The sequence below is a fragment of the Vespa crabro genome, chromosome 14, assembly GCF_910589235.1.
Source record: "Vespa crabro chromosome 14, iyVesCrab1.2, whole genome shotgun sequence".
Taxonomy (NCBI): domain Eukaryota; kingdom Metazoa; phylum Arthropoda; class Insecta; order Hymenoptera; family Vespidae; genus Vespa; species Vespa crabro.
The window spans coordinates 2,041,556-2,057,709 of record NC_060968.1 but is presented as its reverse complement, the minus strand read 5'-3'; the positions used below and the strand labels follow the sequence as shown (position 1 = coordinate 2,057,709).

At 26.8% G+C, this 16,154-nt stretch overlaps 1 protein-coding gene across 1 annotated transcript; it reads left to right on the top strand.

Annotated features, from left to right (window-relative positions):
* The first annotated feature begins 11,105 nt into the window (after positions 1-11,105).
* Positions 11,106-13,634, top strand: LOC124429250. Its single transcript, XM_046974287.1, has 7 exons — positions 11,106-11,267; positions 11,456-11,575; positions 11,662-11,779; positions 11,858-12,116; positions 12,199-12,303; positions 12,396-12,486; positions 13,299-13,634. Exons 1-7 carry the CDS (start codon positions 11,106-11,108, stop codon positions 13,302-13,304), a joined length of 861 nt encoding a protein of 286 aa, XP_046830243.1. The 3' UTR covers positions 13,305-13,634.
* The last annotated feature ends 2,520 nt before the right edge of the window (positions 13,635-16,154 follow it).

Sequence of the window (16,154 nt, the reverse complement as noted above, 5' to 3'; positions counted from 1 at the left end):
TGTAAGTGTAATGTATCGTGCTAATTAAACATTTCTTTTTCTTTCTTCCTTTTTTTTCCTTTTAATCGCAGTTAATGCAAAAAGCATTTTCATTTGCTACAGTATATTATAACGTTCGTTAATATCGAATTATCTTGTAATAATGAAAACAAGAGATCTGTTGCTATAAATCACAAATCCTTTTTTTTGTTCTTTTTTTCTCTATTTTTTTCTATTTAGAAAATAATGTACTTACGTGTAATTTAAATATAACAAATGACGCAAATAATATTATGTATTGAAATACCTTTCATTTTCCGCATTTTATTTCGTTTTTCGACTTACGTGAAATCGTTGAATCGCTCGAAGTATTAATTGAATTATTCCTAAAACAAAAAATAAATTAAATAAATGAAATGAAACAAATAAAAAGGCAAAATTTTCTTTCGTTATTTATATTCTAAGATTTTTCTTTTCTTTTCTTTTTTTTTTTTTTTTTACCGTAACAAAAATATCAAAATTAGAAAACAAGGATTTCCTTATATTTTCTTTTTTATATATATAAATATTTTTTGTCCTACATATAAATATATATATTTCTTCCATATATATATATATATATATATATATATATATATATATATATATACACATTTTTTTTCATATATATATAATCATTTACATAACTTCTTTTCCGTATATATATAACGACTATCTTCAACATATATATGTATAATCAATATGTATAATTATTTTGTATTTAATATATATTATATAAATATATATTAATATATTATATATATTTTTAAGATAAATATTTAAATGTTGAAAAAATTTTATTTTGTTATTCGATTTTTTTTTTTTATAAAAATATCAAAATTACTTTTACCAAGTAAGGATTTTCTTTCTTCAATATATATTATATACATCTAATATAATAATAAAAAACCTTTCATGTATTTCATAATAATAATAATCCACTTACTTGTATTAAATATAGAATAGAAATAAGTCAATTTTTTTAAATGTTGACTTTAAAAATATTCTTTTAAAATGTTGTACTTTATGTAGAAATATTATTCATTCTATTAGACTTAATATCGTTTTGCTTTGAACATTATAATAAATTCGAGCACTGATCGAAGTAATTTTTCTCGCGTAATAAAAAGGAAAAAAAAGGAAGAAAGCAAAAAAATAGTGCTCATCCTATATATATATATATATATATATATATATATATATATATATATATATATATATATATATACATATATACAATCATAGGACTTATTTCAAGGGATGTTTGAATCACATGATCGATAAACTCGAATCTCTAATCATCTAAGTATTTCCAATAGATATCTATTCGTTGCGATACATAGTAGTTATCTCTAATACAAACGTTAGGTATTACGATCGGAATATGACTGAGAAGAGTTGCGATCGATAGATCATACTTTATAGCGTATTCTTTTGGAATGAATTGTTGTGCCTAAAATACTCTAAATTTAATCATATGGAATAATCATCTGTAACTCAATCCTATCGCAAAGATTTCAGTATTACGAAGATAAATAAAAGAAATATATTATAATATTACATTCTATAGATTCGATAATCATAAATTATAGATTTCTAATTATTTGACAATTTTTCTGTTATTATTTTTCAAATTCTAATATCGATTATAATGAAAGATCAATTGAAATGCACAATGAAGAAGAAGCATGGAATATGATGTTTACTTCGATGCATACAAACGTCAAACGTTGTGTATCAGTATGTTTATAGCAAGAAACGCAATATTGAATAAAAAATCAAATTATATACAGAGGGAAATATAATTTTTTTTTGTTTCTATTAAATCAAATATTTCTTTTCATATTTAAAATTCCGTTCTATATGATTCCTATAAGAGCTCAAAAATTGCAGGTATTTATGATATTGAGAAGAAAGGCACGAAGCCTTTCGTGCTTTCAATCGGAGGTATGTTCGTAACATCGCATGAAGTTTTCGATGGGATAATATTTAATGCATCATGCTAACGACAAATTTTGGATTTTAGTTAATGCGTAAAGCATTTTCTCTTGCAATGTCATATCACAATATTCGTTAAATTCATCTTTTTGTACCTAAAAATCTCTAAAGTATAGTTATCAGTCAAGGACATATTTTCTTTTAACAATACAAAATTGAATTCACTTGTATTAAGTATATTAAATGTATCGAATGTAGTGAATATAAAGGTATAGAGTTTTTATTCAAATTCCATTCATTTCACATGTCTCATTTTGTGTAGATATATAGATATCAATCTTCTTCAAGGGGTGCACTGTGACACATTAACAAAACTTTGCACTTTCACTTTACAATAGAATATTTTTTTTTCTGTTTCTAATTGATTTTTTGCTAAGATAAACGGTGTTGTCAATAAAATCGATTGTCACTGACCTTCACTGACTGTTTTCTCGCATAGTTCTGCGCCTGGTTTCAGCATGTGACTTATTTCGCGGTTTAACAATGACTGAAAAAATTGCCGGTCAATAAACCACACTGCGCATGTCTTTCGGTATAAAAAGTAGCAACCCCAATTTCCCACATTTAATTGCTAAGAAGCACCATCTGTTTTTATGTTTCGATGTATTTAACTCGTATTGTGAAGGGTTCAATACTAAGTAAATGTATGAGAGGAAATATTATGTGTATTATTACTGTAGATTCGATCGATCTTTACACTATTTTTATTTCATTATTTTCCAAATCGTTCTATAGACTATAATGAAGATCAATTTGAATGCGCAATAAGGATGAAGCGTGGTGCGTAGTGTTTATCTCGGTACAATTTTCGTCAGATTCTTTAATATGTCTGTAGAGAATGGTCTCACCTACTTTGAACAACATTATCTTTTTTCGAACAAATTATTTCTATATACTGTGGGTTTAAGATCTTATCAAAATTCGAATGATTTCTTTGTTCAAGTGTGTACAGTTGTTATTTATATGTTTCCAATTATAGTACACCAAGTAATTGCTTTTGTTTTTGATATATACTTGATTATACCTATTAAAATTATTATAATCATTGTTATTGTATTGAGGTTTTTTTTTTTTAATTACTTTCAAATATAAGTAGTTCGTTTCCAATTTACAGTTCGTTGAGCGAATAAAATTCTTCAATTTATTTAATACTTCAGTTATTTCTCATTTTATATCATCAGTTATTTTTATTCATTCGATCTACATGTTAATAGAACCTTCATCTTAAAATTAGATGAAATAATTGTTTAGATATTGCCTATTTCTAAAAGTACTCGCAGTGTAATAAAAATGAAATCTTTTAAGCTTTTTTTGACTTTAGTTTTATCAGCTCGCCATGTCAGATGTCACTCTTCAATCTATGATCAAAGTGTTACAGAAAATGTCAATTGCAATTTCTATTTTGTGTATATACATTGCTATATACTTCAGTTTTGAGCATGTACGTGTTATATTTGTCTAATTAACATTATTCATGATTAACGAACGTTAAAAACTTTTAAAAACGTAGAAAATGCATTTAATTTCTAGATAAAACAAATTTTGTTTCAACTCAAGTTTGATTACCAGCAGCTTTCCGATGAAGATGAATTGGAAATCATGGAAAAATATAATAAAGAGGGTAAAATGTATACGTATACTGTCATCGGTGAGCAACAGAAATACTATTAAGAAATATGCAGACATAATATTAGCGTTATATATATATATATATATATATATATATATATATACATATAAGTATATTTATATTTTTGATTGTTATAGGTTTCTTTAACTTCTATGCAATTGTATTAGTAATTCCCAGCATTTTAAATATTTTCTGGTATCACATTGATTCTTCAGACAATGTTACTTTAACTTTTCCCATTCCTATTAATAATATTTCAAAACCAGGGCCGATATATTATAGTTTGTTTATTTACCAAACGATAGGAATCTTTGGGTTAATGATTGTAGGGTTTATATGTTTTTCATATTATTTATTATTAATTCTACACGCGTGTTGTCAATTACGGGTTATAAGGTATGCGGTTTCCTTATGAATATCTATTTTTCTTTCTTGTATTATAATATATTTAAAGTACGTTATTTTAAAACGTACTTATTGTAGAATGAAAACATCTCAACCTTTTCGGGATCATCGAAAATTAAATCAAAAGATTAAATATGATAAAAAAATCTTGAATGAATTCGGTTGGATTATTGAAATAATAGAGCATTATAAAAGAGTTACGAAGTAAGTCATAAATATCTATTTCTTGGATCTTTCCTGTGATTATGTTAATGATTTTAATAAAAATCATTTTTATTTATTAATTTATATAAATTCATTATTTTGTTTTTGTTTTAGATTTGTTGATTTACTTAACACCGTTACAAAGACTATTTACTTAATTGTAATGTGCTTCGTGATGTTCCTTGTTGTGTTAAATTTCTTGTATGTAAGTAATTCATTTCGAAAGACTAAGGTACGTTAATGTAGAAATTTGTCGATTTTTTTTGCGTGAATACAATTATTTTCTATAACATCGAATAATTTTTAAATATTATATTTATATATACGATGACAAAAAGTAAGTGGAGATTTTCTCGACATAACTGTCTATCCACTATAATCAAATTGACATTATTGCTACGGATTTAAATTTCATTGATTAAATGTCCTTACAGCATAGAGATTATTTAGTGAGAAATTGAAATTTATATTTATGTATATTTATAGACGAAGCCGAATTTATAAAGAAAATATTAGCTATTCGTAAATAAACAAAAATAAGCGGACAATCGCTTAACAATATTTTTATAAAGATTTCAAACAATCTTTTCAATACCAATTTACATAGAAATTTCAAGTACAAATTCAGTACAAATTGATGAAATTATGAATGTAGAAAAGTATATTGATATACTAAAGGAAAATTTAGAAGAAGCATTAAGCATTAAAAATGTATCTTGGTGAAGCATTTGTCTTTCAAGAAGACAATGATTCGAAACACATTGCTAAGAAGAATAAGAAATTTTGTGACGATTTCAATATTAAATCGTTTGAATGGCTAGCACAGAACACCTATTTAAATCTTATAGGGAATTTACGAAGTTTATTAGATGCAAAAGTACTATTGGATAAGCAAATTAATAAGATCGATTTTTTTACACAATTTATGGACAACATTTAAAAATATTACTAAAGATTATATTGAACATATAATAAACAGTATTTAAAAACGTTTCGAAGCAATAATTCAAGTAATAAGTATCAATGCTAGTTACTAATATTATTTTATATTTTATTTATTACATACTTCATTATGTGTCGATTTAGTTTTGTCCTTCGACAAATAACTGACGTTAACGTTATATGCGGCTTGTTTATTAAAAAATGTAAATATGAATTCTAATTATTGATTAAATAATCTGTATATTATGTAGTATGTGATCAACAATATATAAGGACATAATAGTACTATTAATTCGAGTAAAATGCATTGATATTTACATCAACTGTCTGCCCATTTATTTTTCTCACCAACTATATATCTACATTTTGAAAATTTCATTTAGTTTCCACATTTATTTTGTTTAATAATGTAATTGGGAGAGTTTTAAAATAGAACTGTAATACTTTAAAATTATTAAAAAAAAAAAAAAAAAAAAAAAAAAGAAAAAAAATTGCAGATTAATCGGGAAAGACAGTATTTCTTCCTTGTACGTACAATAACTTTAAATTTTTTCAGTCAGCAAAGATATAAACTATATTCCTTTAATTTAATTTACGAAATAGAAAAATGGTTTATAAATCATACAAATTAAAGATTTAATATATCTAGCAACATAGCATGCTTGTTTATGTCGACTGGAAAAAATTAAAGAATCTTTTTTAGTAATATATTATTCTATATAAAAAATATTTGGTTTTAGATATTTCACTTGTCAGCTGCTTTAATAGATACATGGGAACTAATAGAATGTAGCGTTTACATAATTGGGTCTACATTTATTACATATATTTATATGTACCTTGGACAAATGCTTATGACACATAGCATAGAAGCTCATGCAGAATTGTAAGATTCGTTTCATATTACAAAATGTTTCTTTTCATATATTTCTAGATTGGCCGTTAGAATAGAAAATGGAAATATAAATCGAAGAAAATGTAATTGTTTCTTTTTTTTTTTTAAATCAAATACTTTTTTACAGGTCTAAAATTCCGTTTTATATGATCTCTATAAGAATCCAGAAAATGCTGGTATTTATGATGTTGAGAAGCTCGAAACCATGCATACTTTCAATCGGAGGTATGTTCGTGGCGTCGCATGAACTTTTCGCTGGGGTAAGTAGCGATAAATTACAAGTGTTTTATGCATCATGCTAACGACAAATTTTTCATTTTAGCTCATGCGGAAAGCGTTTTCTTTCGCAATGGCATATCATAGTGTTTACTAACTTTATCTCAATTTACCTAATAATCTATAAATTATAGTTATCACTCTTTCCTTCTAATAATACAAAAATGTACTGAATCGTATAAAACATACCAGACATAATGGTGCATAATTTTTATCAAAATTCTATTTATTTTGCATATTTGATTTTACGTAGGTAAACAGATATCGATCTTCTTCGCTGGATGCACTGTGACACGTTAAAAATATTTTGCATTTTCGCTCTACAAAAGAAATCTTTTTTTTGCGTTTTTAATTGACTTTTTGCGAACAGTAGAACGAATGATCCACCATGTTGTCAATAAAATCGATTGAATTTTACTAACTGTTTCCTCACATCGTTCTGCGGCCGGTTTCAGCATGTGACTTATTCCGCAGTCCAACAGCGACTGAGAAGAATGCCGATCAATAAACCACACTGCGCATGTCTTTCGATATGAAAAGTAGCAAATCCAACTCCCCACATTTAATTGCTGAGAAGTACCATCTGTTTTTATGTTTCATTATATTTGACTTAAATCGATAAATACACTATTTTCATTTCATTAATTTCTAAATCGTTCTACGGATTATAATGAAGATCAATTTGAATGCTCAATAATAATGAAATGTGGAGCGTGGTGTTTACCTCGATACAATTTTCGTCAGATTGTTCATTATGTCTGTAGAGAATGGTCTTATCTACTTCGAGCAACATTTTCTTTTTTCGAATAAATTGTTTCAATATACTATGGGTTTGAGACCTTATCAAAGTTCAAATGATCTCTTGGTTCAAGTATGTTCAGTTGTTCTTTATGGATTTCCAATGATAGCACACCAAGTAAATGTATTTTTCTTTATTAATTACATGATTATAACTATTAGAATTATTGTATTTTTTATTATTGTTTTGCGAGTTGATTCAAATTAATTTCAAGTATAAGTGATTTTAATCAAAATTACAGTGCGTTGAGCGAATAAAATTAAATGATCAGTGTGCCAAATAAAAATTTTGCGTTAAACATAGATGGTATATTCAACTATAAATAATTGTTTATTAAAAGAACTCGTAGAATAACAATAATGAAACATTATAATGGTTTTTTGACTTTAGTTTTATCAACTCGCCTTTTCAAAAGTTCCTCTAGTGACAGCTATCAAAGTATTGCAGTATGTGTTCGCAGCTATATGTTTTCTGTATACTTACGTTAATTATTATTTTAAATACGTACAAGTTCGTACCATTTTTTTTAAACTTTTTATTTTTTCTTAGTAGATAGAAACTGATATAAATAAGAAGAAAGAAAATTTACTTTCAGATGAAAGTAATTCTTTCACATATTAAGTTTGATTATGAGCATATGTCTAATAAATATGATTTCGTTATTACGGAGAGATATATTAAAGAGAGCAAATTATATACGTTTTCAATCGTAGGTATGGACGTGAAATACTACACGGAAATCCGAATACGCTATACTACAATTATATTTTTGTATATATGTTTTTTTGTAGTTATCTTTAACATTTATTTTCTTGCAACAATAACACCCTGTTTCTTAAATGTTGTCTCATATCAACCTGGTACATTGAAAAATATTAATCTAACTTTACCCATTCCAATTAAAAATATTTTAAACCCTGGACCGATATATTACACTTTGCTTATTTATCAAGCAATAGAAATCTATATATCAATAACTTTAGCAATCATATGTTTTTCAACGTATTTGGTATTCGTAAATCACGCGTGTTGTCAATTAAGCCTTATAAGGTATGTAGATGGCTAAAAACGTTTAGATTTATCTTATGTATTATAATGTTATTTTACAATATACTTATTGCAGATTTAAAATTGGACATCATTTTTTACAACCACAGAAATTTAAACAAATTATGGATGAATTCGATTGGATCGTGGACGTAATACAGTCTCATGAAAGGATCTTCAGGTAAATTCACAATAATCGTCTATTTTATTGAACTATCCATCTTAATCAATGATGTGATGTATAATACATATTTTTTATTTTTTTGCTTTATTTAAGATATATTACGTTGCTCAACTCTATTTCAAAGAGAATTTACTTAATCGAAATTTTCTTCATTATGCTCTTCATTATATTGGATTTCTTGTATGTAAGTAATTCGTTTACTATAAGTGGGAATTAGTTTGGAATTAGAAAATATTTTAAATTTTCTATCATTACGATTATATTCTACATTATCGAGTAATTTTGTAGTAATACATTTATGTTTCCTGAGACATGCTCAAAATTATGTTTTTTCTTATTAACTTTAATTCTCTTAAATATTTTTATTACAAGTTCTTTTTATATAAAATGGCTCTAATGTAAATAACTAAATCGTATATATTAATATGGTGGAAAGTTCTGAAATTGCTTTCTACATACAATTATAATCATTTTTTTTTCACTGAGAAATAAATCGTTTCTTTTTTTGAAAATATGTGAGATTGAAAAGAAATGATTAGGTAACAATCGACTGTTAATTTTTCAATTTCACCACATTATGGAACAAATTAAAAAATTTGTTTCTATAGATTTAATATATTTCCTTGCAGTCTATGTTTATTTAAGTCATCTGAAAAAGGAAATTTAAAAAATTTTTTTTTGCTTTTAGATATTCCAAGTTTCATCGGTGAGGGAAAATATATCCCAAATTGTCGAATGTAGTTCCTACATTGCATGCTCTATATTTGTTACATTTGTTAATTTTTATGTTGGACAGACGCTTATAAATCACAGCGTAGAAGCTCGCGATGAATTGTGAGATTTTTATTGAATAATATGAAATATTTATTTCTCTTGTTTCAAGTGTAACTAATGTGATACGTAACATTAATTAGAAAATTATCTCTTTATAATTAGTCTGTACGTAGAAGCTATTAAGTTATATGTTGTTTAAAATATCAAATATTATTTTGCAGGTGTAAAATACCATTCTATAATCTTTCAATTAGAGTTCAAAAATTACTGTTATTTATGTTATTGAGATGGTCGAAGCCATGCGTGCTTTCAATCGGAGATATATACGTATCGTCGCATAAATTATTCGCTGCGGTAAGTGGAAAAAGATATATTATTGATATTAAAACTTATTATCTTAAAGAAGAATCTTTCATTTTAGTTATTGCAAAAAGCATTCTCTTTCGCATCGGTGTACCGCAATATACATTAACATTACCTTGCTCATATAAATCTGTGATGTATTATTATCATCATTATTCGACCATCTTTTTACATTTAAGAATACAAATTTGTAGTTATTGGAATTAAATATAGCGAAAGTTTTGAATAGTTACGTGCAGAAATCTTTTTATAAAAATTTTATCCATTATGCATGGCTTATTATATATACTTTTATATATATTCATATATCGATAGCTTTCAAGATAATCGCTGAAACACTTTTAAAATTAACTAACGAATATTTTTATTTTTCACGTGCAGACGTTTCCTTTTTTATAGAAAAGTAGCTTACACGAATATTGACGTGAATAAAATCGATAGACTTCATTGATGGTTACCTCGTAACATACTGCGTACTGTTTTTGTCGTGCATGCTACACAACGATCGAAATTTGGCTGCGAAATTTGTTTGCGATCAATATACTCCACTACGAATATCCTTCGGAATTAAAAAATTGAAGACATATCCACTATCTTTTAATTTTTGTGAAGAATTTTCGTAAATAGCTTATTTAAAGATATTTAAACCGTGCTAAGAATTCATTCTATTCTCTTTCTGTAAAAAATCAAAAGGTCCTGTTACTCGTAATAACAAGAAGCATAAGGCCGTGCAGGCTTTCAATCCATAAAAAAATAAAATGTGTCTACCTTTATTTGTTACATATGGATCAACTATCATTATTATTGAAGTATACATTATGCTTGAACAATTTCAATCAACATATTTCGCCTTATTATTGTTTCGATGAAATTAACAACTACACTTCAAGAATTCACTGAATTTAATCACGGATGATTAGCTATTCACAGTTTACAGTGGCACTATTCTTTTACATTAAGAAACATCTTATCAGTTTCGTAACAGATTAACTTCGTTATCAACAAACTTTCCTAGATCTCAACTGCTTTAAATATATATATTCATCGAATCATATATTTGATTTCAATGAAAATGTCCCATATGGTAGTTGAAATAATCGATTATTATTTTTCTTATTTCCGTCTAACTTACAACACACTTTTACTCTTGTCAATAATATCGATTTCACTTCATTGACTATTTTCTCGTAAGACCTGGTTTAGCATGTATCTTATTCCGCGGTCTAACGACGACTGAGAAGATTGCAGTTCAACAAACCACATTGCGCATGTCTTTCATTATGAAACGTAGCAACCACAAATCCTCTCGTTTAATTGCTGAGAACCACCATATGTTTTTATGTTTCGATTCACTTGACTCGTATCGGGAAGGGTTCAATACTACGTTAACATATGAGAGGAATACATTATGTATTGTTGCTATAGATTCGATCGACTTTTACAATATCTTTTTTTCATTATTTGCCAAATCGTTCTATAGCCTCTAATGAAGGTCAATTTGAATGCGCAATAAGGAAGAAGCGTGAAGTGTGGTGTTTACCTCAGCGCAAGTTTTGTCAGATTGTTCATTATGTCTGCAGCGAGAGGTCTTACTTACTTCGAGCAACATTTTCTTTTTTCGAATAAATTTTTTCAATATACTATGGGTTTGAGACCTTATCAAAATTCGAGAGATCTGTTGTTTCAAGTGTGTATAATAACTGTTTATTTATTTCCAGGAGTAGCACACCAAGTAAATATATTTTTCATTAATGTGTACCTAATTATGCCTATTGGAATTATTCTAATCATTGTTTTTTATTGGGGCTTTATTTAAATTAATGTCAAGTATATGTGGTTTGATTAAGAATTACAGTTTTTTGAACGATAAAAACTCGTAAATTAATAATAATGAAACATTATAAAGGTTTTTGACTTCAGTTTTATCAGCTCGCCATTTCAGAAGTCCCTCTAGCAACAACTATCAAAATACTGCAGTATATGTTCGCAGCTATATGTTTTCTATATACTTACAGTAATTATTACTTTAAATACGTACAAGTTCGTATTATTTATCTTAAACTTATTATATTTTTTTCAATGGATAGAAATTGAATTAAACAAATAGAAAAAAAATTTACTTTCAGATCAAATCTATTATTTCTCATATTAAGTTTGATTACGAGCATATGTCTAATAAATATGAATTCGATATTACAGAAAAATATATTAAAGAGAGCAAATTATATACGTTTTCTATCATGGGTATGAACGTGAAATACTACACGAAAATCCAAATACGCAATACTACAATTAAATTTTTGTATGTATGTTTTTTTGTAGTTATCTTCAACCTGTATTTTCTTGCAACAATAACTCCCTGCTTCATAAGTATTTTTTCATATCAATTTGGTATATTGGAAAATTTTAATTTAACTTTACCTATTCCTATTAATAATGTTTTAAATCTTGGGCCGATATATTACAGTTTACTTATTTACCAAGCAACAGAAATCTATATATCAATATCTGTAGCAATTATATGTTTTTCAACGTATTTGGTATTCATAAATCACGCGTGTTGTCAATTAAGCATTATAAGGTATGGTGATAATAGTTTAAACTTATAATCGTTTGTGTTATCTTATGTATTATAATGTTATTTTATAATACATTTATTGCAGATTGAAAATTGGCTATCATTTTATGGGGCGCCAGAAGTTAATTCAAATTAGGAATGATTTTGATTGGATAGTCGACGTAATAAAGCGTCATGAAAGGGTCATAAAGTAAGTTCGGAATAATTGTTCATTTTATCGGCATATCTATCTGAATGAACGTGAATTAAAATACATATTTTTTATTATTTTCTTTGTTTAAGATACGTTGATTTTCTCAACTCTTGTACAAAGGGAATTTACTTAATCGAAATTTTCTTTATTATGCTCTTCATTACATTGGATTTTTTGTATGTAAGTTTTTTGTATGTAAGTCCTTTACGATAAATGTGGTGATAGAATTAGATAATATTTTAATTTCTCTATCGTTATGATTATATTCTACATCATTGTGTAATTTTTTAGTAATACATTAATGTTTAAATTTCTGTTTTTTCTTATTAACTTTAATTCTCTTAAATAGTTTTATTATAAGTTCCTTTTAGGTAAAATTACTCTAATGTAAATAATAAAATCGTATATATTAATTTGGCTGAATGTCCTGAAATTGCTTTCTATATACAATTATAAAAGTTTTTTTTTCCCGGAGATATAAATCGTATCTTTTTTAATGAAAATATATTAGATTGAAAAGAAATGACTATGTAACAATCGACTGTTAATTTTGCAATTTCACCACATTATGGAACAAATTAAGAAACTTGTTTCTAGAGATTTAATATATTTCCTTGCAGTCTATGTTTATTTAAGTCATCTGAAAAAGGAAATTTAAAAAATTTTTTTTTGCTTTTAGATATTTCAAGTTTCATCGGTGAGGGAAAATATATCCCAAATTATCGAATGTAGTTCCTACATTGCATGCTCGATGTTTGTTATATTTGTTAATTTTTATGTTGGACAGATGCTTATAAACTATAGCGTTGAAGCTGCCGAAGAATTGTGAGATTTTTATTGAATAATATGGAATATTTATTTCACTTGTTTTTTATGTAGCTAAAGTGATACGAAACATTAATTAGAAAACTATCTTTTTATAACTATGCGTAATCTATACGTAGATACTATTATGTTATATGTTGTTTAAAAGATCAAATATTATTTTGCAGGTGTAAAATACCATTCTATATTCTTTCAATTAGAGTTCAAAAATTGTTGTTATTTATGATATTGAGATGGTCGAAGCCATGCATGCTTTCAATCGGAGGTATATCCGTTATGTCACATCAAGCTTTCTCTGGGGTAAGTGGAGGAAGATAAACCATATATATTAAATCTTCTTATCCTAAAATTGAATCTTTGATTTTAGTTATTCCAAAAAGCATTATCTTTCGCATCGGTATACCGCAGTGTACTTTAACTTTATCTTATTTTGGCCAATATATATCTGTGAAATATTATTATGAACATTATTCGACCATCTCTTTCCTTCTGAGAATACAAAATTGTAGTTACTGGAATGAAATATAGTGAAACTTTTGAATAGTTATATACAGAAATTTTTTTATAAATATTTTATCCGTTATGTTTGTCTTATTATATATATATATATATATATAAATATATATATATATATATATATATATATATATATATATTCATATATATGTAAGTATTGATTAGTTTCAAAATAATCACTGGGACATATTTAAAATTAACTAACGAATATTTTTATTTTTCACGTGCAGACGTTTCCTTTTTTATAGAAAAGTAGCTTACACGAATATTGACGTGAATAAAATCGATAGACTTCATTGACGGTTACCTCGTAACATACTGCGTACTGTTTTTGTCGTGCATCCTACACAACGATCGAAATTTGGCTGTGAAGGTTTGCGATCAATATACTCCACTACGAATATCATTCGGAATTAAAAAATTGAAGACATATCCACCATCTTTTAATTTTTGTGAAGAATTTTTGTAAATAGCTTATTTAATGATATTTATACCGTGCTAAGAATTCATTCTATTCTCTTTCTGTAAAAAATCAAAAGGTCCTGTTACTCGTAATAACAAGAAGCATAAGGCCGTGCAGGCTTTCAATCCATGATTTATTTGTCTCATCTCAATAAGTATTTTCCGGAAAAAACATCATACATTTATAGAATCTCTTAATTATTTTAATTATTTTAATTATCGTTGTTTTATTTTTGTTAATGCAAAAAGCATTTTCTTTTGTAAATGTGTATTAAAGTGCACGCTAACTGCAAAATTTATTTTGGGAAAAGAAATGCAATGATTCGTTAATACGAATAAAAGAACTTCTTTCCTCCCGCAGAAATAAAATGTGTCTACTATTACTTGTTACATATGGATCAACTATCATTATTATTGAAGTATACATTATGCTTGAACAATTTCAGTCAATATATTTCGCCTTATTATTGTTTCGATGAAATTAACAACTACACTTCAAGAATTCACTGAATTTTATCACGGATGATTAGCTATTCACAGTTTACAGTGGCACTATTCTTTTACATTAAGAAACATCTTATCAGTTTCGTAACAGATTAACTTCGTTATCAACAAACTTTCCTAGATCTCAACTGCTTTAAATATATATATTCATCGAATCATATATTTGATTTCAATGAAAATGTCCCATATGGTAGTCGAAATAATCGATTATTATTTTTCTTATTTCCGTCTAACTTACAACACACTTTTACTCTTGTCAATAATATCGATTTCACTTCATTGACTATTTTCTCGTAAGACCTGGTTTAGCATGTATCTTATTCCGCGGTCTAACGACGACTGAGAAGATTGCAGTTCAACAAACCACATTGCGCATGTCTTTCATTATGAAACGTAGCAACCACAAATCCTCTCGTTTAATTGCTGAGAACCACCATATGTTTTTATGTTTCGATTCACTTGACTCGTGTCGGGAAGGGTTCAATACTACGTTAACATATGAGAGGAATACATTATGTATTGTTGCTATAGATTCGATCGACTTTTACAATATCTTTTTTTCATTATTTGCCAAATCGTTTTATAGCCTCTAATGAAGGTCAATTTGAATGCGCAATAAGGAAGAAGCGTGAAGTGTGGTGTTTACCTCAGCGCAAGTTTTGTCAGATTGTTCATTATGTCTGCAGCGAGAGGTCTTACCTACTTCGAGCAACATTTTCTTTTTTCGAATAAATTTTTTCAATATACTATGGGTTTGAGACCTTATCAAAATTCGAGAGATCTGTTGTTTCAAGTGTGTATAATAACTGTTTATTTATTTCCAGGAGTAGCACACCAAGTAAATATATTTTTCATTAATGTGTACCTAATTATGCCTATTGGAATTATTCTAATCATTGTTTTTTATTGGGGCTTTATTTAAATTAATGTCAAGTATATGTGGTTTGATTAAGAATTACAGTTTTTTGAACGATAAAAACTCGTAAATTAACAATAATGAAGCATTTAAAAATTTTTTAACTTCTGTTTTATCAGCTCGCCATTTTAGAAGTTCCTCTAGGAACAACTATCAAAGTACTGCAGTATATGTTTGCAGCTATATGTTTTGTCTCTACTTACATTAATTATTACTTTAAATACTTAGTAGTTCGTATCATTTATTTTAAACTTATTATATTTTTTTCAATGGATGGAAATTGATTTAAACAATTAGAAAAAAAATTTACTTTCAGATCAAATCAATTGTTTCTCATATTAAGTTTGATTACGAGCATATGTCTAATAAATATGAATTCGATATTACGGAAAAATATATTAAAAAGAGTAAACTATATACGTTCTCTATCTTCGGTATGAACGTGAAATACTACACAAAAATTTGAATACGCAATACTACAATTAAATTTTTGTATGTATGGTTTTTGTAGTTATCTTCAACCTGTATTTTCTTGCAACAATAACTCCCTGCTTTATAAGTATTTTTTCATATCAATGTGGTACATTGGAAAATATTAATTTAACTTTACCCGTTCCTATTAATT

What these genes read in the sequence shown, in the direction of transcription:
- LOC124429250 (XM_046974287.1), top strand. Translation starts at nt 11,106, where the DNA reads ATGTCTGCAGCGAGAGGTCTTACTTACTTCGAGCAACATTTTCTTTTT. An exon ending in ATTACTTTAAATACGTACAA is followed by an intron (nt 11,576 to 11,661) that starts GTTCGTATTATT and finishes ATTTACTTTCAG; the next exon opens with ATCAAATCTATTATTTCTCA. An exon ending in CGTCATGAAAGGGTCATAAA is followed by an intron (nt 12,304 to 12,395) that starts GTAAGTTCGGAA and finishes TCTTTGTTTAAG; the next exon opens with ATACGTTGATTTTCTCAACT.